Source organism: Aedes albopictus, chromosome 2 (genome assembly GCF_035046485.1).
Source record: "Aedes albopictus strain Foshan chromosome 2, AalbF5, whole genome shotgun sequence".
NCBI classification, from domain to species: domain Eukaryota; kingdom Metazoa; phylum Arthropoda; class Insecta; order Diptera; family Culicidae; genus Aedes; species Aedes albopictus.
Genome location: NC_085137.1, coordinates 156879784 through 156906575, shown reverse-complemented (window position 1 = coordinate 156906575; position 26792 = coordinate 156879784). Strand labels below are relative to the sequence as shown.

Below are 26792 nucleotides of genomic sequence, written 5' to 3'. Positions count from 1 at the left end.
TATATAACAGCATATTGTTTCTATGTTTTTAAATACAAACTATCAAATTTAATACGATACCTTTGTTTTGTTGTTTTCAAACTTTTAATACAAACTTTAAAACACACTTAAATAATTAATGTAAAAATAGTGTAAAAAACAAGCAATGTTTTTGATGAAAATCATGTTTTGTTGATATAAAATATTTTTTTATAACTTTTTACTTCAACTATCTCACGATAGGTATGACGGCTGATGATTCTGAAGTTTGCATAACAAAATATGAAATTTTGATTAAATTTGAACCGATTGTCCATTTTACCCCCACGGTCTGATTTTGTAAAAATTATTTCCAAAACTTTTTTTTTTTTACAATACTTATTTTGTTTTTTTTTCGTTCAAGTATATTCTTCTACGTGGACTTTATTGGTTTGAGGTGTAGAACTTGTAATAATTTGAAAATAACTTACGAGAAAACCTTAGCAAATACAAGCAGATTTTACATCACTTCCGATTTTTCACGTGATTTTTAAAGATTTTGTCATCTTGAAGAGGTTTATTTGATTTTAATGTTCAAGATCAGCAAAAGTACAATGATTCATGCTTAGGCATAAGCTTCAATCGTTGAAACATTTTGAAAAACAATAAAAGCCATGAATCTGTACCCTGTCCATTTTACCCCACCTGTCCACTTTACCCCCACCACCCCTACTGCTTCGCGTTTCAGGCGGATGTACAGCTCTGCCACCATTCCAAATGTTCTAGCAATAATATCCATCCCGAGTAGAGGAAAAGAGCTCAATAATAGCATATTTTGATACGGAGATCAAAAAGTGATATAAGTTTGATTGACATAAGAGATAAAAGATCTAAAAATAAAATCAAAAATTTACTCCTGGAACATCATCATCAAATCATATTTAGATTTTGTAAGATCTAACCAATAGCAGCGAGCTATTCGTATGATCTTGAAATATCAAATTTTGATATTGTTCAGATGTTCCAGGAACATTTTTCAGATATTATTTTCAGATCTTTTATCTCTTATATCAATCAAACCAATATCATGTTTTGATCGTCAGTATTTTACCTCTACCCGGGATGTCATCCGCAAAACAGGCCGGATTTCATGAAGATCGTTCCCCGGCTGTTGAGCCCGGCTCATAACACCTTCCAGATCGATGTTGAATAGTAGGTAGGAAAGTCCATCACCTTGTCGTAGTCCCCGTCGAGATTCGAATGAACTGGATAGTTCACCCGAAATCCTTACGCTGTTCTGCACACCGTCCATCGTAGCTCTTATCAGTCTGGTAAGCTTCCCGGGGAAGCTGTTCTAGTCCACGATTTTCCATAGCTCTGTGCGGTCGATACTGTCGTATGTCGCCTTGAAGTCGATAAACAGGTGGTGCGTTGGGACCTGGTATTCACGGCATTTCTGCAGGGTTTGCCGTACGGTGAAGATCTGGTCCGGCCGTCGATGAAACCCGCTTGGTAACTTCCCACGAACTCATTTACTTTAGGTGAAAGACGACGGAAGATGATCTTGGATAGCACTTTGTAGGCGGCATTCGAAATGGTGATCGCTCGAAAGTTCTCACACATTAACTTGTCGCCGTTCTTGTGAATGGGAGAGATTATCCCTCGCTTCCACTCCTCCGGTAGCTGTTCGATTTCCCAGATCTTGAGTTAGTACTGGTGCAGACAGGTGGCCAACTTTTCCGGGCCCATCTTGATGAGTTCTGCTGCGATACCGTCCTCAACAGCCGCTTTGTTGTTTTTGAGCTGGTGGATGGCATCCTTATCTTCTATCAGCGTGGAAGTTGGTTCGTTGCCGTCATCTGCTGCATCAACATAGTCATTTTCTCCGCTGCCTTGATCTATCGTGCCTACATTCTCTTCGCCATTCAGGTGCTCGTCGAAGTGCTGCTTCCACCTTTCGAGCACCTCACGTTTGTCCTTCAGGAGGCTCCCGTCCTTATCCCTGCAGATTTCAGCTTGCGGCACGTAGCCTTTACGGGATACGTTGAGCTTCTGGTAGATCTTACGTGTTTCTTGTGAACGGCACAGCAGTTCTATTTCCTCGCACTGCGCTTCTTCCAGGCGGCGCTTTTTTTCGCGGAAGTGCTGCGTTCGGTTCTGTCTGTATCGCTCCACATTCTGTCGGGTTCCATGCTGCAGCATTACCGCCCGCGCTGCGTCCTTCTCCTCCAGAACCGCTCTGCACTCCTCGTCGAACCAATCGTTTCGTCGACTCCGTTTCACGTACCCGATAGTGCTCTCGGCTGCGTTGTTGATGGCTGCTTTGACTGTACTCCAGCAGTCCTCTAGAGGGGCCGCATCGAGCACACCTCGTACGGCAACGCTGCCTCGAGATTCTGCGCGTATGCGGTGGCGCTCTAGATCGTACCGGGGCGACCGCCGATACTGTACATTGTTAATAAAGAAAGTTTTGGGCGCAGTTTAACGATCTCCAGGTAGTGATCAGAGTCGATATTAGCGCCTCGATAGGTCCTGACGTCGATAATGTTGGAGAAGTACCGTCCATCAATCAGAACGTGGTCGATTTGCGATTCCGTTTGTTGTGGTGATCTCCAGGTGTCACGATACGGGAGGCTGTGCTGGAAGAAAGTGCTGCGAATGGCCATGTTCTTGGAGGCGGCAAAGTCGATGAGGCATAGGCCATTTTCGTTCGTCCGCTGGTGGGCGCTGCACTTTCCAATCGTCGGTCTCAATTTCTCCTCCTGGCCTACCTGAGCGTTTAGATCTCCTATGATGATCTTGACGTCGTGGTTTGGGCAGCGGTCTTACTCGCGTTCGAGCTGCACGTAAAATGCGTCTTTGTCAGCATCAGTGCTTCCGGAGTGAGGGCTGTGCACGTTTATTATGCTGTTGAAGTTTATTATGATGTTGAAGAATCGGCCCTTGATCCTCAACCTGCACATTCTTTCGTCGATCGGCCACCAACCGATCACTCGCCTCTGCATGTCGCTCATCATTATAGAAGCTGTTCCCAACTCACGTGTTTTGCCGCAACTCTGGTAAATGGTATGATTACCTCTAAACGTTCGCACCATGGATCCTGTCCAACACACCTCCTGCAGCGCTACGATTCTGAACCCGCCGTCTATCAGTATATCGGCGAGTATGCGGGTGCTCCCGATGAAGTTGAGAGATCTGCAGTTCCACGTACCGAGCTTCCAATCGTAAGTCCCTTTTCGTCGCTGCGGTGGTTGCCATTGGTATCGGTTCGCATTCTTCTCTTGTTGATTTTTTCGGTGCTAGTCTTTTTACGGCTGGCTCGCAGGGCCTAACACCAACCCACTAACCCAGGGAGCTGGGCTTATCTTCCCGGAAGCTACAGGTTCTGCATTGGAATTTCCTTCAACTACAGTGCTCAAGCGCCAGGCTTCGCCAGGACAATAGTCAGGAGACTATTGTCGGCTTAAATGTTTAAATTTCCATTCACAATAGAACTAACTAAAATGTTCATTTTGCTTTTTCTGTTTCCCATGGCAGGCACTTGACGAATACGATTTCCAGCCGGATCTTCCACAGGCCTTGCGACTGCTGGACGAGATGAACACCAACTTCAAACAGGTGTCCGACCTCGTTGGCAATATGCTGCAACGCGTCAAAACCGGAGAACTATCCACAGAGTACGGACTCAACTTCTTGGAAATCAAATATCACATGCTGCTCAACTATCTAATCAATCTGACATATGTCGTGCTGAGAAAGTGTTCCGGTAACTATTAATCCTCTAAAGATTTTACTCTATCAATTATGTGTGTAACTCATCCTCCTCGTTTTAGGTCACAAAATCGAAAACGATCCCTCGATAGATCGCCTGATCGAAATCCGCACGGTACTAGAAAAGATCCGCCCGATCGATTACAAACTGCGCTACCAGATAGACAAACTGGTCAAAACGGCCGTAACCGGTGCGAGCGTGGCCGACGATCCGACTTCCTTCAAAGCCAACCCGGCGAATCTGATGTCGCAACTGCCGGAAACGGCCGGCGCAGACGGCGACAGTGGTTCCGGTGACGAGTCGGATGACTCGACCAAGGTGCTGGAAAAACTGCGAAAAGCAAAGGCCGCCAAAGCGGGAGGACCGGGCAAACCGGAATCCAGCAGTACCGGGGACGTGTACGTACCTCCCAAACATATGGCCGTGCCCTACGAAGAGGAATCCAAATCCGATCGAGCCCGAAAACAGATGGACCGGGCACGGAAACGAGCGCTGGGGTCGTCATTGATTCAGGAACTGAAGGAAGAGTATCTGGACACGCCGGTGGAGATTTCCTCCAGTTCGAGAGCGCTACAGAAGCTGTCCCGCAAGGAACGTGAACGAGAGGAGTACGAGGAGAAATATCTGACGCGATTGCCGATCACCAAGGCGGACAAGCACCGGAGTCGGAAGTTGACTACTTTGGGTGAGTTTTGAATTTATTGATGTTTTGTACATGTCTAAGAGGCGCTTTGAAACATTATCTATGGGATGAATAAGAATGAGCTGCATTGCGGCCTCTACATCGAGCATTTTTTTTTAAATTCAACAAAGTTCTTCGTCATAGTACATCCTCGGAATCCCTCTAATGATCTCTTCTGATATTATTTTTGGAGATCTTTGTGAATACATCTCAATCTTTTTATCAGGGTTTTCCTTAAATTCATCTTTGAAATTTAAGAGATTTCTTTCGCAATGCATAAATTATTTTATAAAAAAATCAAATAATTTTTGGAGAAAATTCTTGAAAAAATGGTGCGTTTACGGTAGAAAGTATCGGTATATCGGTGTAATATATTATTAGCGGAAACTTTTCATAATATTACTCTGCAGAAATCCTGCAACAATTCCTGCTATACTTCCATTATGGATAAAATGTGTATCCTTCATCAATGTTCGAAAAGTACAGAAACAACTTTTATTTAAGGATTTCCTTCAATCAGAATAATTCTGTAATCTGTAAATTTCTGAGTAATCCGCTATATATTTCTAGAGGGATTTGTCCAGAAATCCTTAGAACATTTCCAGAAAATCCCCGGGAAAATCTGAGGTCCTGAAGGAAATTTATAAAAATGCATTCAAATCCCTGCAAGAATTGCTAGCAAAACTTTGGAGAAAAATTTCTGAGCAATCTTTGCATGCATTTCTGGATAAATTAATGGAGAAAGTGAAATCCCTCCTAGAATTGCTTCACCCAAGCAACGTTTTTAAGTCGAGTAGATTCCAAGAGGTTATAAATTCCAGCATTGGACTAGAATATAAACATATTGGTTTTACGGCGGTTATCAAAATCTCTTGAACGAACATAAGGCATCAAATTGTTGCTTGGGCATGGATCCCTCCTGAAATTCGGTCGAGAATTCCTCTTGGTATTCTTTCGGAATACCATGAAGATTTTTCAGAGATTCTTGTAGAAGTTTTTTAAGGGATTACTCTAGGAGTTCCTTAAGGAATTCCTATAGAAGTTCATCCAGGGATTGATCCTTAGAGGATTCCTGCAAGTACTTTCAGCGATTGCTGCAGATTCAGGGGTCTCTCCATGAGCTCCTTCAGGGATCTCCCCAGTAGTTCCAAGTGAATGCATGGATGCCTTCATGTGTTTCACCAGAGTATTTTTTTAGCTATTGTATCAGGAGTTCCCTCAGGTATTCATCCAGAGGTGCCTTCACAGATTTTTTTGATGATCCAGAGATGTCTCCAGGAGATCCATCAGGAAATCCTCCAGAAGTTATCTATTAATTTGTGTACTTAGTGCTAACGTAAGAACAAACACGACAATCACGAAACGCGACGCGAGTTAAGACACGACACTCACGGTTATTACAATCGTTAGTAAGAACCATAAGTGTCGTGTCTTATCTCGAGTGGCGTTTGGTAATTTCCGCGATGGCCTCCAGAAGTTCGTTCAGGAATTCCTACAGTAGGTCCTTTAAGTATTATTCTGGAAGTTCCTCCAAGGATTTCTTCAAAAGTTCCTTCAAGAATTCCTCCAGGTGTTTCATCAGGGATTAATAAAAAAATGCCTATAGGAGTTCCTATATGGATTGGTCCAGGATTTCGTTTAGAGAATTATCCAGAAATTTCAGGGATTAGTGCAGATGTTTCTTTAGACATTCTTCATAGAATTCCTTCGGGGGTTCTTCCAGAAGTTCCTTCAGAGATTTCTCCTGGAATTCCTTCAGGGATATCCAGAAGCTACTTCAGAGAATCTTAAGGAAGCACGGGACCAATTTTGTTCATTTGAAACAAAATTGTTCATGTTTATTCGATAAACTGATAAAATGTTTAAAACCATTTTTTTAAATAACCTACATATTGTTTTCTACAGTACCCATTGAGAAGCCCCCTGTTTCGCCACCGAGAACATAAACAAAACTCACATGTTCCAGCTGCAAGACCGAAGAAGTTTTCCTTCTGCAAAAAAGTTAAGTTCTCCCAAAAGTTTCCACGAATTTCCGTTGTTTTCGGCAACATATGAGATCTGCATGATGTTGGCATTGGAAGTGCTCTTATTAGTAATATTTTATCATATTTTTCGCTTGAGGATCCAAGGATACCTCCAAAAGAATTCAAGGATTTTCCCGAAGTTTCTCGAGGGATTCCTACAGAAGTTTATTCAGGGATTAGTCCAGGAGTTCTTTCTAAGATTCCTCAAAGAGTTACTTCATTGATCCTTGCAGAAGTTCCCTTAGGGATACTTCCAGGAGATTTTTTTTGTTGCTGGAGTTCTTTCGGAGGTTTTCTAGGAGGATTCAGGGATGAATCCAGGAGTTACATAAGAGTTTTTTTTCAAGAACTACAGGATTTTCTTCAGGGATTCTTCTAGGAGTTCCTCCACGAATTTCTGTAGGACTACAATCAGGCATATCTGCAGGATTTCCTCATGGAGTTCCTACAAGAATTCCTCCTGGATTTCTTTCAGAGAATCTTTTCATCTGGAATTACTCTATGAATTATTCAATCGATTCCTCCTGGTTTTTATTTCGGGGATTCCTCCTGGAAGTACTTCAAGGAATCTCTGGAATCCTACGGAGATTGACCCTAAAAATCTTTACAGGATTCCTCTTCGAATGTTGAATTCCCCCGGGATGCCTCTTGAACATCCTTCGGGGATTATTCTTGGAAATTCTTCGGTTTCTTCGCGGACTTCTCCTTGAATTCCACCAAGAATTCCTTCAGCCTGAAATTCCATTGGAGATTCTTGCAGGAATTCTGTCCGGGCTTTTTTCTAGAATTTCTTACGGGATTCCTCCTGGATAACCTTCAATGATTTCTCCTGGAAATCATTCGGGGATTTCTCCTCGTACTCCTTTGGACACTCCCGTTGAAATTCCTTTGAGGTGTTCCGCTGGAATTCCTATGGGATTTTTTCCTGGAATTTCTATAAAATTCCAATCCAAATAATAAGTTTCTCAGAAAGAAGAGACTACGGCCCCTCAGGTCGCATTTGATTAATTGAAGAATGACTGTCCAATGGTGTCCAAGCACGGCTGAATGCTTTAACCATATCTAATGGAGCTACATCTGCATGAAGATTAATTCTTAGCATCCTGGAGAACATCTTCTAAACCTGAAAAATATTTTCGTTCCCGTACCATACCGAGGAGCTGCTGTAGGCAATCCACCTGGAATTTCATAGGGATCTTGACTAGAAGTTTCATCGACAATTCCTCTAGGAGTTCCTCAGCGAATTCTTCCAAGAGTTTTGTCTGCAAATCTTCTAGAACTTTCACCGTTAAAATGAGGATTTATCCAGAAGTTTCCCCTGGAATGTCTCCATCGGAAACATCATGTCTATGGTTTCTACAGGGAATCCCTCTACGGGTTCTACTGAGAATGTTGAAACCTAAATATTAATTTGAATGGTTTCGAAGAAGTTCGATAGTTATTTGTCAAGGAGTTTTTTTTTTGGAAATCCTGTATGAGTTTCCTCGAGAACTGTTCTAAGATTTCCACCGGAAATTTTGATAATTGATCCGCGGTTTGTCCTAAAACTTCCATCAGGAATTCTTCCCGAAGCTGCTTAAGGTATTCTTCAAAGGTTTCTCCGGCGTGCAGGTGCAGGTTTCAGGTTTCTTGTTACATGCAGTTACTTTAGAAATAGTGCCAGGAGTGTCTCCGTGAATTTTCTGGAACTTCAACGCAAAATTTAACCATTAATTTCTTTTTGGCCTCTTCTTCTTCTTTTTGGCTCTACGTCCCCACTGGGACTTGGCCTGCCTCGCTTCAACTTAGTGTTCTTTGAGGACTTCCACAGTTATTAACGACGGGCTTGGTGGTCTAGTGGCTACCGCTTCTGATTCGTATGCAGAAGGTCATGGGTTCAATCCCTGGCTCGTCCCTTTCATCCTACTTTGTATCTTTCTATCCCCTTTCTCTCTCTCTTCTCTACATATACAACTCCTGTATATTCATATGTTCTGGCTATCGCTAGAACCAGAAACGAATTGTAAAAATTCGTTTTCCTCCCTTCCAATTTCCACAGCACAGTGTATATAACGCCTACAAGTTAAGCAACCAAAAGCGTGCTGTGCCGCTTGACCTTATTCACCTTATTCACCACACAATCTATCACCTTTACGAACACTAAGAATAAACCCCTATCCATGGATCCCCGGGTAGAGCTTAATGGCAAAAGAATGGCAAATTTTACCATTAAAACAGAATGTTTGAATGGCAAAATGTGTTATTTGTTTGTTTGAAATAAGGGTTAAAATAACAAAAATAATAACAACATTTTGGTAGCAGAAAAACATAAAAATAACTTATTTTGCCATTGTAATAACAAAGTAATGGTAAAGTATACGGATTAAATTGAAGAACAAAATAAGTTATTATTGAGATATTGATAACAAAATAAGAACAAATTTAGCTGTTTATGTGGCGATCAAAATAATGGTAGGTTTAATTGTTCAAATTCAATTTTAAAATAATGGTAGATTCAGTTATTATTTCAAAGTAGCAGAAGAAAGGCAAAATGAGCTATTTCTTTTTTTTCTTCAATAAAATCCCTGGGCTTGGATTATATCTTCCAGGAAGCTTTGATTTCAGGCATGTGGTCGATGGCCTTTGCAGTAATGATTAGAATAGCTGAATGTATAATCAATGGCAAACAATTCTGTAAGAATCAGATCTCCAAGTCATCTGATATAGTTATACTGATCATGACGCTGCATAGTATATCGAACATTTGTCGAAGTCATTTATGTGCCGGGAAAATATAATTCCAAGTTGGAGAGAATATTACAAACTGAGGGAGGGTAATTGGCCCAGTCAGACCCCTGAATGGGCAATGTGGGTTAGTTTATGGGAATGCCATTGAAGGTTTGTAATATTCTCCGAGGCTTTCGAAATCCAACAGGGCGCGTCCCCGGGTTGCGGATAGGGGGAAAAGGGAGATTTTTCACATTTGTACTGTAATCAGCCAATGTGGTATTATCTCCTATGGTGTTGTAGTGCGAATGAATGATCTCATTCTATGGGAATTCGAACCTTGTAATGTATTGTTTATCAACTTCAATTTTCTAAGCTTGATAAGGTTTTGAAGACAAACATGAGATGAGAGAATTGCCTAATAGGAAAGTCACATCAGCAAAGCTTTTACATATGCAAATGCAATCCATGGGGTCATGTCTAGCATTTAATATGTATGGCAATGACTGATTCTTACCTAGCAGGGGTACTACAAGACCACGCGGACAATTCGATTAAAGGCTTAATTGGGGATAATATATTTTCCAGAACTGAAGGGACATTTTTTCCGGGGTGACTGGCGAGTCGGAGAGGGTAGAAGTTTCCGTTTGTTATAATTGACAAAATAAACAATCGGGCGATTTTTCTTTCTATGACTTGCTTGGTATTTTGTGGATTATTGTTTTTTGGTTTTGGAAGGTATGCGATTCACTATTGAGCCTTAAAATTATTTTGCATCTGAATAGCATTGATATCGTCAAGTCTGCACCAACACCCTAATCCCACACCAAAATACCCTTTTCCTATCCCATGGCGTTTATGTGGTCAGCAAAGACTATTCAGCCATTACCCCTCCTTATCATCGGCTTTGGACTGACTTGCGCTCTCATTGCCCCACCAAATGCTGCAAAATGAAAAAATGAAAATGAAATAAAATTTAAGTTCATCAATCAATGTAAAAACAGTTTTATTTTGTGGAAATTAAAAACTCAAAACGAAACGAACTTAAAAATCAAATTCACTTTGATGAACGTAGCCACCGTTATGCTTGAAATATACAATATAATAGTTAATGGTATATTAAGAGTAAAATATGTTATGGTGCCTAATGTTTATAAATAATTTCTCACAATATCAAAATAAAGGTAAATTTAGCTAGGAATGTAAATTATGTTATTATTCATTATAAAAGGTGCTAAATTGCAAGTTTTACCATGATAGTAATTTTTGTTATTGATGTGTTATTTAGCATTATTCATGAATAACATATCAATGACAAGATTTGCTATGATTGTATATTTTGCTATTGATTAGCCATTTTAAGTTTTTCATAATGACAGAAGAATGGCAAAACGAGATATGATGGCAAAACCAGTTATTATTTTGTCCTTTGTTTGCCATTAGCCTCTACCCGGGTCGCATCACCGACCCAACGGTGACTACCAGATCTCCCACCCTTTCCGTCTAACAAATACCCCAGTCCGTGCTGGTTCTGGGGATGCAGAGGTGATCTCGGTCTTTAGTAGCAACAACCAACATACTCTAACATTCCACGTGGCCGTCGCCGTTATTGATCCAAAAATGTATGAGCTGCTAAAATTGCACTTTGAGAATAAGTGGAGTGTCCCAGCCCTTATTCATTTGGATCTCAGTGCAATTGGTACCAACTCAGATCAATCACGGAGGAGCAACCATTGACATGTATAGTCAGATTTGATCGTTTTTTTTTTTGATCGTTTGAGCACTTCCGCAGTTATTAATTGAAGGGCTTCCTTTGCCTGCCATTGCATGAATTTGTACATTGTGAGGCAAGGACAATGATACGCTATGCCCAGGGAGACGTCTCCGGATTGGCGATCCATAGTCTTAACCACTATGATAACTGGAGAGGTATTCGAAGAGCTCATTCTTGCAGAATTGACTTCGAAGATTTGAGTCTTGCAGAATTGATTTCGGAATTCGTTCTCGAATTCGTATCACTGGGAATTCTTCCAGCAGTTTATCTTGAAACTGTATCTTCCCGAAATACCCCGGAAATTTCTTCCAAAGGCTATCCGTTTTTTTTTTTCGGAAGTACTCCGGATAGTTTTTCCAGTTTCTCTAATAATTATTCCAGAATCTAAAACTTTCTCCAAGAATTCCAGCAGCAGTGGAGGAACTTCTAGGTATTGCGCCGGGAATTCTTTAAGAAATTTCATCGAAATTTAATGTACAAGTTTCTTCGACCTTTGTTCCGGAAGTTCCTCCGAAGATTCTGATGGGACTTCTTTTGGTGATTATTGTTGTAGTTCCTCCAGGAATGTTGCTAGAAAATTTCTACAGGAATTATATTGAAAACTCTTCGTAGTATTCTTTGGGTAGAAAGTTTTCCAGAAGTTACCGGCAAATTCTTTCCGGAATACCTTTGGGAACTCTTTCAGATATTCTTCCGAGATCTGATGCAAAAGTTTCTTCGGGAGTGTTTTTTTTATCAAAATTTCCCTCGGGAGTTCATATATTGATTCCTTCGTGATTTCATCCAGAAGATATTTAAGGAATTCTTCCAGAGTTTACTTAGGGTATTGTTCCCAATGTTAAAACGGGGACGATAGAGTTCATCGTTCCTTGTAGTTGTCTAGGACAAATCTTGTCTTGTAATTGTTTTGATCTTGTAATATCTTAACGAGCTATAATTGAGTACTTCTCCATACTAGATTTTGATATTATTTCTTATGTTTTACCTCTTATCTCAATCAAACCAATAGCAGTTTTTGTTTTTCAGTAATTCAATTATTAATAACTGAATGTGTTATTGGTTAGATTTTCTCACCTACTCGGGGTGTGTTGAAAACTACAGTGGCGCTATGCGTTTATGGTCAGTGTAAGGAAAATCGTTTTAGTTTTCGGCGCAGTGTTCCTTGGCCCATTTGCGCACTTATTGTAGAAGACATCATTACGATTAAACGTACGAGCGGGGGTCTATTAGCAGTTTCGCACCTTTTTCGCTCTCCATTTTCTTGTAACGGGTAATATACTTATCCTTTGATCCAGATTTTTAGGGATTTCCTTAGGAAGACCTTCTGGGATTGCTTCCGGGAATCCTCCAGAGATTCCTCCAGGAGTTCCTCCAAGAACTCTTCTTAGGATTTCATCAGGATTTCTTCAAGAATTCTTTCTGCGATTTCTTTAATACTTCCTCCATGGATTTCTTTAGAAACTCCTGGGATTCCCTTAGAAATTCCTCCTGGAATTTCTTCCTAGAATTCCTCCAGGGATTCCTCATGAATTCTTCATGCGAATCTTCCAGAAATTCCTTCAGAGGGAATTCTTGCAGGGGTTCCTCTAAGAATTCCTGCAGGGATTCTTCCAGCAATTCTTCTAGAGATTTCTTTAGCAATTCCTCCGGAGATTTCTCCAGGAATTCCTCTAGAAATTCTCCCAGGAACTCTTCTAGAGATTCTTCCAGGAATTCCTACAGATATTCCTCCAAGAATTCCTACAGATATTCCTCCAAGAATTCCTCCAGAAATTCATCGAGGAATTCCTCCAGAGATTTTTACACGGATTCCTGAAATCGCTCCAGTGATTCTTCAAGGAATGCCTCTACTGATTTATCTAGGGCTACCTCCAGGGATTTCTCCATGGATTCCTCCGGAAACTTCTCTAGGAAGTCCTCCAAAAACTGCTCCAGGGATTTCTCCGGGAATTTATGCATGGGTTCCTCCAGAAATTGCTCTAAAGTTTTCTGCAGGAATTATTCTAGAGAGTTCTCCAGGAATTCATACAGCTACATCTCCAGGAATTCCTCCAGGCATTCTTCCAGGAATTCCTCCAGGCATTCTTCCAGCAATTCCTCTAGGCATTCCTCTATTTGTTTATTTTTTATTTGTTTATTTGTTTATTAACACCAACAGGCTTGTGTATGCCCCAATGATGTGACTTAAATCTAAGGTACAAAAACATTTAACAATCTCGACAACTTTCCAGAACAAACTCAAAGAAGATGCGACCCGTTAACTACAAATATCGTACAAATTCAAACAACAAGTATCATTTTCCTATGTACAACAAATGACTTAAATCAGTAATAAAAAACATCAATACAAAAAAAAAACATTTTCCATCAAATCACATTATTTACAAAATATCGGGTTTCCACGGGAATCTCACTTTTTTGAATTTTTGAAATCTAATGTTTCTAGGCCAAGTAGATGGCATCATCGCGACAGACTTCCATTTACGGTTTAAAATTATTTTGAAGGAGATATAGTCGAATGCACTGCAGTCAACCCATCGCGGAACTAATTTCCTAACATTAATGCACTCATTATCACGTGTGCCCAAGCAGCGACAAACCATGAGTTGAACATCTTCTTCCGAAACGCTTCCATCGATATTCGTTAGCAACAAGTCGAAGTTCTCGTTCTCACATATCGAATCAGGTAACCGACTCGCAATTTGTCACTTCATTCGATCCACATTCCATTGGTCGCGATGATTTCGGTGTTGAGTGTCGTATCTAGGCATCCGTGTGATTATTCTCTTGCGACGTAATCACCGACAGTATTGAATCTACTTTAGCTTTCAGCTCATCAACGTCACGTTGCAGTACGCATTTAGGCTCATTGTGCTCTGGAGCAGTTGCGGCGATCGGCTCATTCATTTTCTCATTTCGTTCTTTCCTCCATTGTACAAATTCAACAAAACATTCGTCGCACATCCAACAACTATTCTTGTGTGGCGGTGATACGGCAGCAAGCTCGGCAGTATCCAATCCAACACAAGCGGCATGGTGAACTGCGGCGCACAATGCATTACAGTATACATACGGTTCATCTTTTGTAACCACTGGAAGAAGGCACTTTTTGCACTCCATGGCGAGTTTTGATGATCAATATAATTGCAATTTTTCGTCACAACGGTAAACGCAATGAAAGATTAATATCGCAGAAACGTACAAAATATAGACGATCGTACTACACAAGTGTCATTCGAGATTTTCGAGGCCAGTTTCAACGGAAAATTAACGTAAACGATGAGCGATACAGAATCACGTCCGATTGAGTTAACAACAACACACACATTCTAGGGATTGCCCTAGGGATTCCTCCAGGCATTCCTCCAGATATACCTCCAAGCATTCTTCCAAGATTTCATCCAATTCTGCAGGGACTTTTCCAGGAATGCCTTAAAGAACTCCTTCTGGAATTACCCCAGGAATTTCTCCAGGGATTCCTCCAGGCATTCCCTCAGAATTTCATCCAGGAATTTCTCCAGGGACTCCTCCATGCATTTTTCCATGGATTCCTCCAGGAATTTTTTCCCAAGAAATTTCTTCAGGAATTCCTCTAGGGACTCCCCCAGGGATTCCGGGATTCCTCCAGGGACTCCTCTAGAGATTCCGCCAAGAATTCTTCCAGGCATTCTCCCAGGAATTGCTCCATGCATTTGTTCAGGAATTCCTCCAGTCTTTCTTTTAGGAATTCCTCCAGAAATTGCTTCAAATGAATTTTGCAACATCGTCGTGGTGCTGCTATTGAATATTTTCTGTTCTCAGGGCCTCTGCGTTAGAAGAACTGTCGAATAAACCACAAAGGATGCCGTTTTGAATCGCCAATAAAATATTGTTATTTTTCTAAATGCTTTTTGTTGTCGTTTGTATTATGGATTCACTTCGAAGATTAATTCCAAGGGAATTTGCTGTATGGGAATCGCCGTTTAATTTCAAGCAAATCCTTGTACAATACCTGCTTAAAATCTTGAATCCAAAATCTGAAATATGTTTTTTTTAGTTTTTACGTTTTGTGCACAGTGGAACGGTCCTATGTAGAAGACTGGACTACACACTATCGTAGGTAGTTTTATCTTTTTTCTATCTCACTCTCCTAAACAAACACAATAGAGAGAACGATTACTCCCTCTTCCGTCTATCTCTTTCTCATGCTTATCAAGGGAAATGAGTGAGAAAAAAGAAAAAGCTACCTACCTTGGTGAGATTGCATGCAACATTGCGTGCACCGTGTGTACTGCGCATGTTCCGTTCCATATAGTACAATCACTGAGCTTTTATCCCTTTGGTTTATCCTTTTTTACAGGTACCCTAGGCGATGAGCTAACGAGCTTTGGCGACATCAGTGCTTTGGACGACGAGCTTCCATCGTCGTCGGGTGGCTCGAAAGCCGGCAAAAAGCGCAAAGCCGGCAAGGGTGGCAAAAAGCACGGTAAGAAACGGCGTTTCCGTTAAGAGAGTGGAGCACCTCGTTCATCAGCTCGACATTAATTCAACGGTATGTTCGTTTAAAATTATTATGTTTCTACATTTGTTTGGTTAAGATTTCGTAATTGGCTTACTAATTCAATATTTTAAATTTATCAATTTATTACTACCTATAAAGTGTTTAGTTGTATTGATTTTTTCCTGAGTTTTACTATTCAATTGTTGATTTTCGTTTCAATTTGATTTGGTTACTACTAGGAGACTATCGCAATTATATCTAGATTTAGTAATATTGAGTACATGATTCTTACGGATCATGTACGGAGGTAATACAAAATAGCACGATGAGAACATAAAACTACTAAGAAAAACTTACAACAAGTTACTGTTGCAGAAATAAGAATTATTGATTTTTAAATGAAGATACACTCACCAAGAGCCTTTATAATATATTTATACGAGAATATTTTCAAGTTTCTTCCAATTGATAAATGAATAACGCTCTGGGCGTGAGTTTGAAGGGGAGGGATCATTCCCGGCGATCGGAGTACCACTTCCACCTGATCACAAATATATACAAAACGATAGTTATATGTACCGATAAGGTATGGCAAAACTAGCGATTAAGTGCAACCATAGTTACAAATATATGAGCAAGCATAAACTGAGAAATAGCCGACGACGACTTTTGGTGAACCACGGCGAACGTTCACCGAACCAGAAACACAATTGTTGCCTTTTACATAGTGAATTATAACAAAAGTATTCTTTTTCTATAGACAAACATACCGATACAGATACAGCTCAGTTGACCAGTTTTGTGTTGAAATAATCAAATGCAAGTATAAACAGATAACCTCAAAAGAACAAACTTGGAATGTGGTGTTCCAACTACCGGAATCGCTGGGAATGATCTGCTTTGTATCCGTTCGTCAAACTCAGCATAAAAAATCGCCCAGCTGCAGAGAAAGTAAAACAAACAAAACAAATTAAAGAAACGGCATTATTTTGTACAACCATTACACAATAGTTGTATTGAAGCATTAAAATAAAAAGAAAAACGATTTATAATCATAATCAGATACATTTTTATGACAGAGCAAACACAACAAATCGGATTAAACACATGAATAATATTCCACCACACACACAAAAGAGCATAAAAGAGTTACTACAGATGAAATAATAATAGAAATAACCAGAAATAACAGATACAACGTCCAACAGTGCAGTAAAGGGGAATCAAAATACGTACACGAATACAGAGAATTGATAACGATGGAAATAGGACCGAATGGTGGATCCGCGAATGCGGCTCCCTTAGACATAGATTAGTAACTATGAAAATTGATTTTGGTTTCTGTTGTAAATTCAGTTTGTTTCAAACGTATCTTGTTTAGTTTGCAATTCGATTAAGTTTTTGTTTCCAATAAATATTTCGATTTAAGTTTAGGTTAAAACCATATTTTTCGCTTCAGTTGTTTGATAATATCATTACCTTTTTTGTTTGTCGATACTTTAAATCGTTTTGCTTTTTTTTGCTCATTATTCATCGACGATGGTGGTGATAGTGCTGTCTGACGATCGAAGTAAACATGCGCCAGTCAATCAAACTTTTGTTGATTTTGCCATGCAGCTTTGCGTGTCATTTTGTAAAATGATTCAATTCTGATGCAAACGATTGTGATGTTTCCACCGATTGGCGTTTTGCCGAACTGAAAGGTTTTAATTTCTCAACCTTAGCTTAGCATCAGTATAATTATGTATATGATTGATACTCATTGCTATCTAAACCTCCCAATAATCTTGTGCCAACTATTTCAGCCACATAAGTAACTCCTGCATGAAATACGTATTGCTTAGATAAAATTAACAATTCTGAACATATGACGAGAGCTTCGTCTTCACCGCTAGGTGAAATTGATCATTTTTTGCGCACCACAATTACCCTCACTTCGTTCGTGATGTCTACCCAGGTATTTGTCCGTGAATAATTTAATTTTGATTTATGGTGCAAATAAATGCCCAGTCGGTCGCGCTTGGTCTACCAGGCCTCCGTTACACCTGCAAGTTCAGTTACAATGTATTATTGTAACCATATCCATATTAATGCATCAGCAGTTTTATTTTCGCTCAGGCGTAGCAGGAGGGTCATCATTGTGTGGGGGGAGGCCACCGGTCGGTCAACCAGTAGCGCGCTAATATATTCATGATAGTGGTTATCGGATCATCATCTTCAGCCGTAAACAATTCCATTGTTCCGATGTGTGGCAGGAAAGCGATTCATTTTTGCAACGTAATGAGCTTGACCCGCGCGCTCGCTCTGGGTGTTGTATCACGATTATCGGTTTTGTATAACATTTAATGCTGTGCATTGTTGGTTATGATGCATTGAAACTTTCGATTAGATCTTCTAGTTAGGATAATTTAGTGCCTACTGTTCTAGAATGGGAGTAAGGACGCAAGTGTAACATTGAGGTCCTCCTTGAGCATGGTCCATCACTTCGATATCATGATATCTGCCAGGCTAGAATCAAGTGCCTTAATAGCAGTCTGGCTATCTGAACAGCGTGCTGCTGAAGTGCTTATTACACTCCGTAACATTGTCTACCAAGTGAGTAAGACTGATGTAGCCTTAGCTCACGAAAGTGGACACCATCACCTGCTCGATCTTCGAGAAGGGAGCCATCAGTGTAACATACGATGCCATCTGAAATACTTCTCTCCAGATAACCAGATGTCCACTCTTCCCGGGAAGGGAATTTCGTGGAAAATGTCCTATATGGAAAATTACAAGCAATTGTAAGATCACTTGGAGCAATGACAACTTTGTCCCTATTCACCAAAAGTGGAAACAACGAGGTGTGTGTTGATTTGCAATTCACAGGAGTTTCCTCTAGTAAATCGAGTACCGATAGGTGGTAAGTGCAGAAAAATGCTTCTTGTTTAAGATGAATGCGTAGTGGGGCAACATCAGAGAACTTCGAGCGCTGCCGTGGGAGTTGAATAGACCGCTCCAGACATCGCCTGTGCTTGATACACTGTGGAGATGGCCCAATTTTGATTGGATCGCTCTCACTTCGTTCTTTTTCCACCACACAAGACATCCATAGGTCAATATTGGCCGAACAACAGTTGTGTAAATCCATTTAATATAATTGGGTGTTAGACCCCAAGTTGTACCAAAGTGGCATTACCCGAAGGCCATGCTTTCTTGATTCTGAACTCAACATGAGGTGTCCGGGAAAGCTTGGAGTCAAGAATAACTCCAACGCACTTTACCTGATCAGTCACATTGATTTCAGAATCAAAGAAACGTATAGGTCGAACGCTATTACGGTTTCGCCCTTCCGTAAAAAGAACAATAGATGTTTTACTCGTATTGGCGACATTAACCCTCAATTTGTTGAAGGGCGCTTTGCATCAGGCCGAAAAGGGTGCTGATGCACATACCAACTAACAATGTTAAGTAGTCGTCGGCAAAACCATAAGTAGGAAAACCGCTATTATTGAGTTGCCTCAATAGCGTATCTGTTACGATATTCCACAAAAGCAGTGACAAGACTCCCCCTTTAGGGGGCATCCACAAACACTCAATTTCCTACTCCCTGCTAGACGCAATGCCGAGAAGAGATATCGGGTTTTGAGCATTTGGTGAATCCAATTGGAAATCATTGGAGATATACCATGACTCCATGCGGCTTCCAATACGGCATCGAAAGTCACGATGTCAAAGGCACCCTCGATATCTAAGAAAACACCCAGACAAGACTGCTTTTGAGCGAATGCTTTCTCGGTATCGTAAACAACCTTGTGTAAAAGAGTCGCAGTGGACTTTCCAGATTGGTAAGCTTGTTGGTTCACATGAAGAGGCACATTGGCCAGATGAACATCACGGATGTGATGATCGACAATGCGTTCTAAGTATTTCAGAAGAAAAGTGGGCAAACTGATAGGTCTGAAACTCTTTGCTTCTTCATACGACGCACGACCCACTTTCGGAATAAACTTTACAGTAGTATCCCGCCAGGATTTGGGAATATACCCTGTAGCAAAACTTGAAACAAGTAGTTTTTTCAAAACGTGTTTGAAATCATTAAATCTCTTCTGAAGCAAAATAGGATAAATCCCATCTGCCCCAGGAGATTTTAAAGGTGCAAAGCTATTTAGTGCCCACTTAATCGATTCTAAAGTTATGATACTCCGAGCCGAAGCCAGAGAGTCATAACTACAAGAAAAGGCATCAGGTTCCTCCGAAGAAGATGTAATATCCACACATCCAGGGAAGTTGAATAAACATTCCAAAACTTCCTCATCAGAGGAAGTAAAATTACCATTTGGCAAACGAAGTTCGTTTGTTTAAAAATCCTTCGATTTTGCAAGGATTTTGTTCAACCGAATGACTTCACTCAAACAGGAAACATTTGTACAAAGGTTTTTCTAGCTGGTTTTTCGTTCAGCAGACCGAAGAGCTTTCTGGTAGGCCTTGCTAGCCGACCTGATAGCCTCCGATCCAGTCGAACGTCTGTTCCAACTCTTTCTACATTGTTTCCTACCTGAGTTAGGTCACATCAGAGTTCCACCAAGGGGTTCAACTTGTGGTCTTCACAAACCGCAGAGGGCAAGCTTCTACGAAAGCATCTATGTTGAAGACCGTTGTTGTATCAACGGCATCATTCAAATCACTTGGAGTGTCAACGTATGGTGAGTATCCATCATGAAATTTGGCCGTTATCAAATCAGTAAAAAGAATCCATTTGGTTGACCGAAGATTCCTGAAATGTAAAGTTTGCGAAATTACATTCAAGCGCTTAACACTTATGTGGCCGGCAGGGTACCCGGGTACCTTTTTCAATTTCAAATCTCGATATTTTAATGGTTGTTGAGACTAGGGTGTTGGAACTCTGTTAGATCTTAGAACTCGTGAATATACATCTATTAATGGGGTTGACCGAATTTTAAAGTGAGGAGGGGTAGGGGGAGGGGCTCCTGCATTTTTTTATTACGTGGAAGGCCGGCAGGGTACCCGGGTACCCACGAAATTGAAATGATCATATCTCCGTCAATTTTTCATAGATTTTGGAAGTTTTTAGCTCATTCAACTCAGAAACTCATCATCTATCGGGAAAATATTTGGTTAGACCGATCTAATCACCGTGGTTTTCGGAAAATCCATATTTTTGGGAGCATGTCCTTATTCCATATTGAAACCCACTTTGTTAAGGCTAGGATATCTTAAAGTGTTTATGGTCAACCATGGCCCCACGAGAAGCGTGTTCCGAAATCACATTTTCAAAGTCAACACGTTTTATGATTCCAGGCCAGTCAGATACAATATGCCAAAGCAATTTTACGATGCTTGGTACCGAAATTGCTACTAACCTACCGAAAATCCCGTATATTGTATTCGATCAAAAAAACGATCAAATCTGACTATACATGTCAATGGTTGCTACTCCGTGATTGATCTGAGCTGGTACCAATTGCACTGAGATCCAAATGAATAAGGGCTGGGACACTCCACTTATTCTCAAAGTGCAATTCTAGCAGCTCATACATTTTGGATCAATAACGGCGCCGGCCACGTCCTTATAGTCAGTTGGGAAGGGAAAGGAATGTTAGAGTGTGCTGGTTGTTGCTACTAAAGACCGAGATCACCTCTGCATCCCCACAACCAGCACGGACTGGGGTATTTTGTTAAACGGAAAGGATGGGAGATCTGGGAGTCACCGTTGGGTCGGTGATGCGATCCATGGATAGGGAGTTATTTATAGTGTTCGTAAGGTGATAGATTGTGTGGTGAATGAGATGAATAAGGTCAAGCGGCACAGCACGCTTTGGTTGCATAACTTGTAGGCGTTATATACACTGTGCTGTGAGTGGAAATTGGAAGGGAGGGAAACGACTTATTTCCAATTCGTTTCTGGTTCTAGCGATGGCTATGAACATATGTATATACATGAGTTGTATATGTTGAGAAGAGAGAGAGTGTGAGGAAGAGGATAGAAAGATACAAAGTAGGATGAAAAGGACGGGCCAGGGATTGAACCCATGACCTTCTGCATACGAATCAGAAGCGGTAGCCACTAGACCGAAAATCCCGTATATTGTATTGTATAAAAACATGGATCCGTAAATCCGGATTTTCCGGTACCCATGGTGATCGGACCGGTCCAACCAAATACGATCTCGATAGATAATGAGTTTCTGAGTTGAATGAGGCAAAAACTTTTAAAATCGGTGGAAAAATCGCTGAGATATGATCATTTCCATTTCGTGGGTACCCGGGTACCCTGCCGGCCTTCTACGGGTGTTTTTTTGCTGGCCACACTACGGTTAAAAATGATGTAGCGATGGGCAGATAAAGATGCTTCATCAGACACATGCCAATAAGTCACCTCATGACTAATTCTGCTAACGCAAAGCGTTATGTCCAACGCTTCCTCTCTAGCAAATACCATGAAGGTTGGGCGGTTGCCTATGTTTAATTAGTCCAAGATCTGTACTACTTAAGTATTCCAACAAACTGGAGCCTCTCAAGTTAATGTCTGAGCTGCTCCAAATGATATGGTGAGCATTAGCATCAACACCAACAATTAGCGGAAGGCTCTTTGAAGTGCAGTATGCGATGAATTGTTTGAAAGCATCCGTAAGGGGATGGTTCATCATGCGGTAAGTAAACCGAACAACATACGTATTTCCTGTTGAGATTTCCAACAGAAACATCAATTGTGGTAGAACATACATCTCTGATGGTTAGGTCAGGGATGAATGTAGCAACTATTGCGTTATTGACAAGAACACAGGCTCGAGGCATAACACGTGAGTTCGCCATTTAATTTTTACTAAAAGTAGCAAATACCGGGCTCACGAGGTTTCCAAGATAGAAATTTCCCTTACGAAAGTAAGGTTCTTGGACTAAAGCCAATGTGGCTGTATCATAATGCGAAATCATATGGATGAAACTATAATCAATGACATCGTCAAAATTGCACCCTTATTCAGCCTCAAGTTTGAGACTAAAGAATGGCTGCTGATTATTATTGATGGTCAACTTCATCCGAAACCGAAAATCCTAGTTCCTTGTGTAAGTGTAGCTGGTTTGGCGGGACTGGAGTAGCAACTAAATACGGGCGGTCAATCAATTTTCATTAAAATTTTTAAATTTTCCCATCCTTCTTACGAAATTCAACAAAAAAAAATTCCCTGCGGATGTTGTTGTTTTTCGGATAACCAACCGAAGTTGTATGTTAGACATATGTTGAGCCGGAAGTTCATAGGTACAAATGTGAAAATAGACAAAATGAAACGGAAAAACGACGAATAAGAAATCCACGCAGTTCTTGTGGGATTTGAACCCACGTCTCCCCAATTCGCTAGACAAAGCGTGTTCATCAATAAACATGAATTGCACGTAATATAATTTTTTTTCCGGCAGAATAGGATAATCCTGTTGCTTGGACCTTTGTGATACGTATATGGTCTTGAAGCAGACGATTGTCAAGTGGATCCCAATTTCTCAAACTGAGGCACTGCTGGATGCATCAGTATTGAGCCGTACAATTACAGCCTCGTTTAGTGGTCCAAGACAGCGACGGCAGCTTGGTTCCAATACTGCGGGAGGCACCATAAAAACTTTCTTAGAAAAATCCAAAGGTTCCTCTAGAAATTACTGTGTAGGAATTCCCTTAGAGAGTCTTTCACAGACTCCTTCATCTTTTTTTTAATTTATTTTTATTCGTGAATTTTAACTAAAGCTAATTCTTATCACACAGACTCCTTCAGGATTCCATACAAAGATTCGTTCAGAAATTCTTTCATGGATTACTTCAAAAATTCCTTATAATAATCCTCCATAAATTAGTCCAAGGATAGCAAGTTCAAGGAAATCTTCTATGGATTTCTTCCAAGGTTAATCCATAGATTCCTACTCCTGGAATTCGATCTTAAAATCTACTAGAAATTACTTAAGAACTTTTCGTATTGATTAGTTTAAAATTCACCGGACATTTCCCTAGGGGTTCCCCTAGAATTCTCTACAGGAATTCCTTCAGAATTTCTTAATAATAAATCTCATAAATTCTTCTAGTGGTTTCTTTAGAATTTTTCCAGAGATTGCTTCAAAAATTCTTTCAGATATTTCTTCAAGGAGTTCGCCAGAGATTTGTTCATGAATTGCTCTATCAGGTATCAGGTAGCAGGATTTCCGGCAAATATTACTCCACGTATTTCCCAAGAAATTTATCCGGCATTTCCACCTAGTATAACTCTAACTATTTAACCACGGATTTTTAAAGAAATTTATTAAAAATATTGCCCAAAAATTTCAACGGAAATTTCTTAATTAATATCTCATGAGTTTGTTCTAGAGGTCTTTGCAGACGCTTATCTTTGCATTTCTCCAGTATGTTTTTCAGAAATTCGTCCACATATTTCTCCAGGAAGTTCTCCAGAAAATTATTCATTATTTTTTTTTATAGGTTTTTCCTGTAAGTTCTAAAGAAATTACTCCTGCGTTCCTTCAAAAATATCCCTGGTATTGTTCAGATATTCCTAGAGAGATTCATTTAAACGTACTTTCTAAGATTTCTACAACGATGCTACTGAAGATTTCTTCAGAAATTCCTGCTGGGGCTCCTTTTGAAAGGAGATAATTTTACCTCCAGAGTTTTCATCAAAATGTTAGGGATTTTTTCAGGAATTTCAGCAAGGGACTTCTTCATTGTTGCATGATCTTCCAGGGGATTTTTCAGAAATTCTTTTAAAAACTTCTACAGGGATTTTTGGAAAATCTCCCCAAGGTTTCTCCACGAATCCTTTGAGAAATTCCTTCAGTGCAGAAATTCTCACATGGATTGTTTTTAGAAATAGTTATTACGATTTCCTAGGATGTTTTAAGAGATCCCTACAGAATTTGTTCACATATTCCTCCAGGGATTTTTTTTTTCAAAAATTCTTCCAGAAATTGCACAAAGATTATTGATGAATTCAATTAGAGTTCCATGAATGACTTTCTAAGAATCCCTGGGGGAGCAATTCCTGGATGAATGCCTAGGATAAAAAGCAGAAAACACCGGTATCTCTTATCATTAATTCCCAGAAAAAAAAAACATGAGGTACTTCTGAACTAACTCTGCAAGTAATTCTAAGAGAATAAAATTCTGGGCGGGATTGCTAGACAAATCCGAAACGGAGTTTCTTACGGAATTTCTTAGAAAATTTCTGCGCAAATCACAGGCAAAGGATCTGGTGAAAATTTTGAAAAAAAAACCTTAAATTTCTGAGGAATCCCTGGTGGATTATCTGAGGGAATCCCTGGAAGAACTCCTAGACATCAGAAGAAATCCTTGAAAAAATGTCAAACAATTGGGTTTTTAAATTATGAGAAATATATTGATTATTTGATTTTATATGAAAGGATACCTTTTTCTGAGCCACTATGATTTTTTTCAGATTTTTAGAACCTTATTTTGGCACCTAAAATCAATTTCAAAGAGATTTTTTGAAATCACCTTTTGACAGCTGGGCAACTGTTTGACAGCTCCACCCAGTACAAACGGCGACGAGGGGTGGTTCGACAAATTTCTCCCATACAAACTTCAAATTGATTTTTAAATAGGTTCCCGGGCTCCAAAACTCATGAAAATTTGGATTTCAGCTCAGTTTGACATGCAGATTCAGAATATCGAATTATCTCAACATCGTTAAAGAAGCCAATTTTGTGAAGGAATTTGTAAACAAAAATGACTAAATTACTACCGAGGAATTTTCTGAAAGAAATCCTGCAGAAACAAAAAAAAAAAAAAACTGGAAGAATTTGGTTTGCGCTCGCAAACACGCTAAATCCACTACAAAAAAGTGATTGAGTTTTTGAAGGAATAATATCCGGAAGAACTGGGGAACCATTTGCAGGTATTGATAAAAAATATCCTGAAAAACGTAAAGGAATAGATTCTGGAGTAATTTCTGCGAGAATTTTTGAGAGAATCTTTGAAAAAAATTCTGCCAGAATCTCTGAAATAAGGTCTGAATAGATTTAAAGCAAAGCCTGGAGAAATATCTAAATATAACTATTTATTATAGAAACCCCTGGAGAAACTCTCAAGAGAATTCTTGGAAATTTTCTAGAGGGATTTCCGAATGAATGAAAAAATCCCAGAAGAAATGAAGAAACACCTGGAGAAATTCAAACATTAATTTCTGAAATAGTTCCTGGAAACATTTCTTAATTTCTAAAGGGAAATTCTAGAGGAGTGGGTGCTTCCTAGCTCACTTATGACACATTGGCAGTGAAGTAATTGTTTGTCGGAATCCAGGAAGGACCAGGAGGAATCCCTGTAGGGATTTTCTAGAATACGCTCTGTGAAATTTCGATGCAATTCTGACAAAACCCATGATGAAATTTGCAGAAGAAATTCGTTGAATTACTTATGAAGTAATTTCCGACGCGATATCTGAATAAGTTCGTTTGTAGTTATTTCGCAGAACTTGAAAACAAAAAAGTTTAAACGAATTTCAGGAAAAATCCGGCAAACGTGTCATATGATGTTGTGTTAGGGTTCATTGTGCTTTAAACAGTTTATCGAGCATTTCATGAATGAATTCATAGAGAAGGGTTGAAGAAATAAGTGGAAAATGCCTGAATTTGTGAGGAAACTTTGTAATGAAATTTACCAAAAAAAAAAGAAAGTGGTACAGTTCACTGAATAAATTAACAGAGTCAGGGTGTCCTCTAGCAAAAACCACTAGGTGTTGATATTAAAACCACTAGAAATCATCGAGTTAATCGCGAAGCTGTTGAATTAAAACCAAATTAAAAGATTATAATCATTCATCACCGATCGCGCCGCCACGCCGTTCAACAATCGATTATTGCCGCCAACTGAGTGCCATATTGGATAGGCGTCGAGATTGAGTGGATTACATGCTTAACCTGACACCCGTCACACACTGGGCGCGGACGATGGCAATAACTATCACACCACACCATAATGAGCTTTATTATCTTTACACCCTTTTCTGTTCACATCCGGTTTTCATCGACCCCCACCTCACCCGAAGGGGATCCCAACGTATGGCCTTCCCCTCAGGGCTACCCAACTATATCCAACCATCATAGGAGATTATGTTCCACTGATTAACTTTAATCACGAATCACGATCGAATTATTTAAAGTAAAAACGATTACAATCATTGGCGGGATTTTCATTTGAATTGCTTAATTAGGCGACACGTGCTACAAACTGCTCTTCCCGAGTGGTTCGATTTATGTATTTCCCTGCGGTGAGTATTAGTAGAGATAAGTTGTGAACAAAATTTGCATTCCGGCGGGGCAGTATTAATTGGTCAGAATAATAAAATTGATTTATGGATGCTCATAGGTTTAGTTGTAAGTATATGTTGGATTTAGTGTAA

General features: G+C 39.9%; 1 protein-coding gene and 1 pseudogene across 3 annotated transcripts in view; one reads left to right on the top strand and one right to left on the bottom strand.

Moving 5' to 3' along the window:
• LOC109424232 (neuroguidin) overlaps nt 1-26792 on the top strand; it is a 151217-nt gene extending 124425 nt beyond the window's left edge. For all 3 annotated transcript variants that reach the window (XM_019699313.3, XM_019699314.3, XM_062850634.1), the window contains exons 3-5: nt 3496-3724; nt 3792-4415; nt 15256-26792. In XM_019699313.3, the coding sequence (XP_019554858.3) occupies nt 3496-3724; nt 3792-4415; nt 15256-15404 (1002 nt within the window). In that variant the 3' untranslated portion in view covers nt 15405-26792. The remainder of the gene's footprint in view (nt 1-3495; nt 3725-3791; nt 4416-15255) is intronic.
• Nucleotides 12944-15186, bottom strand: LOC115266112 (uncharacterized; annotated as a pseudogene).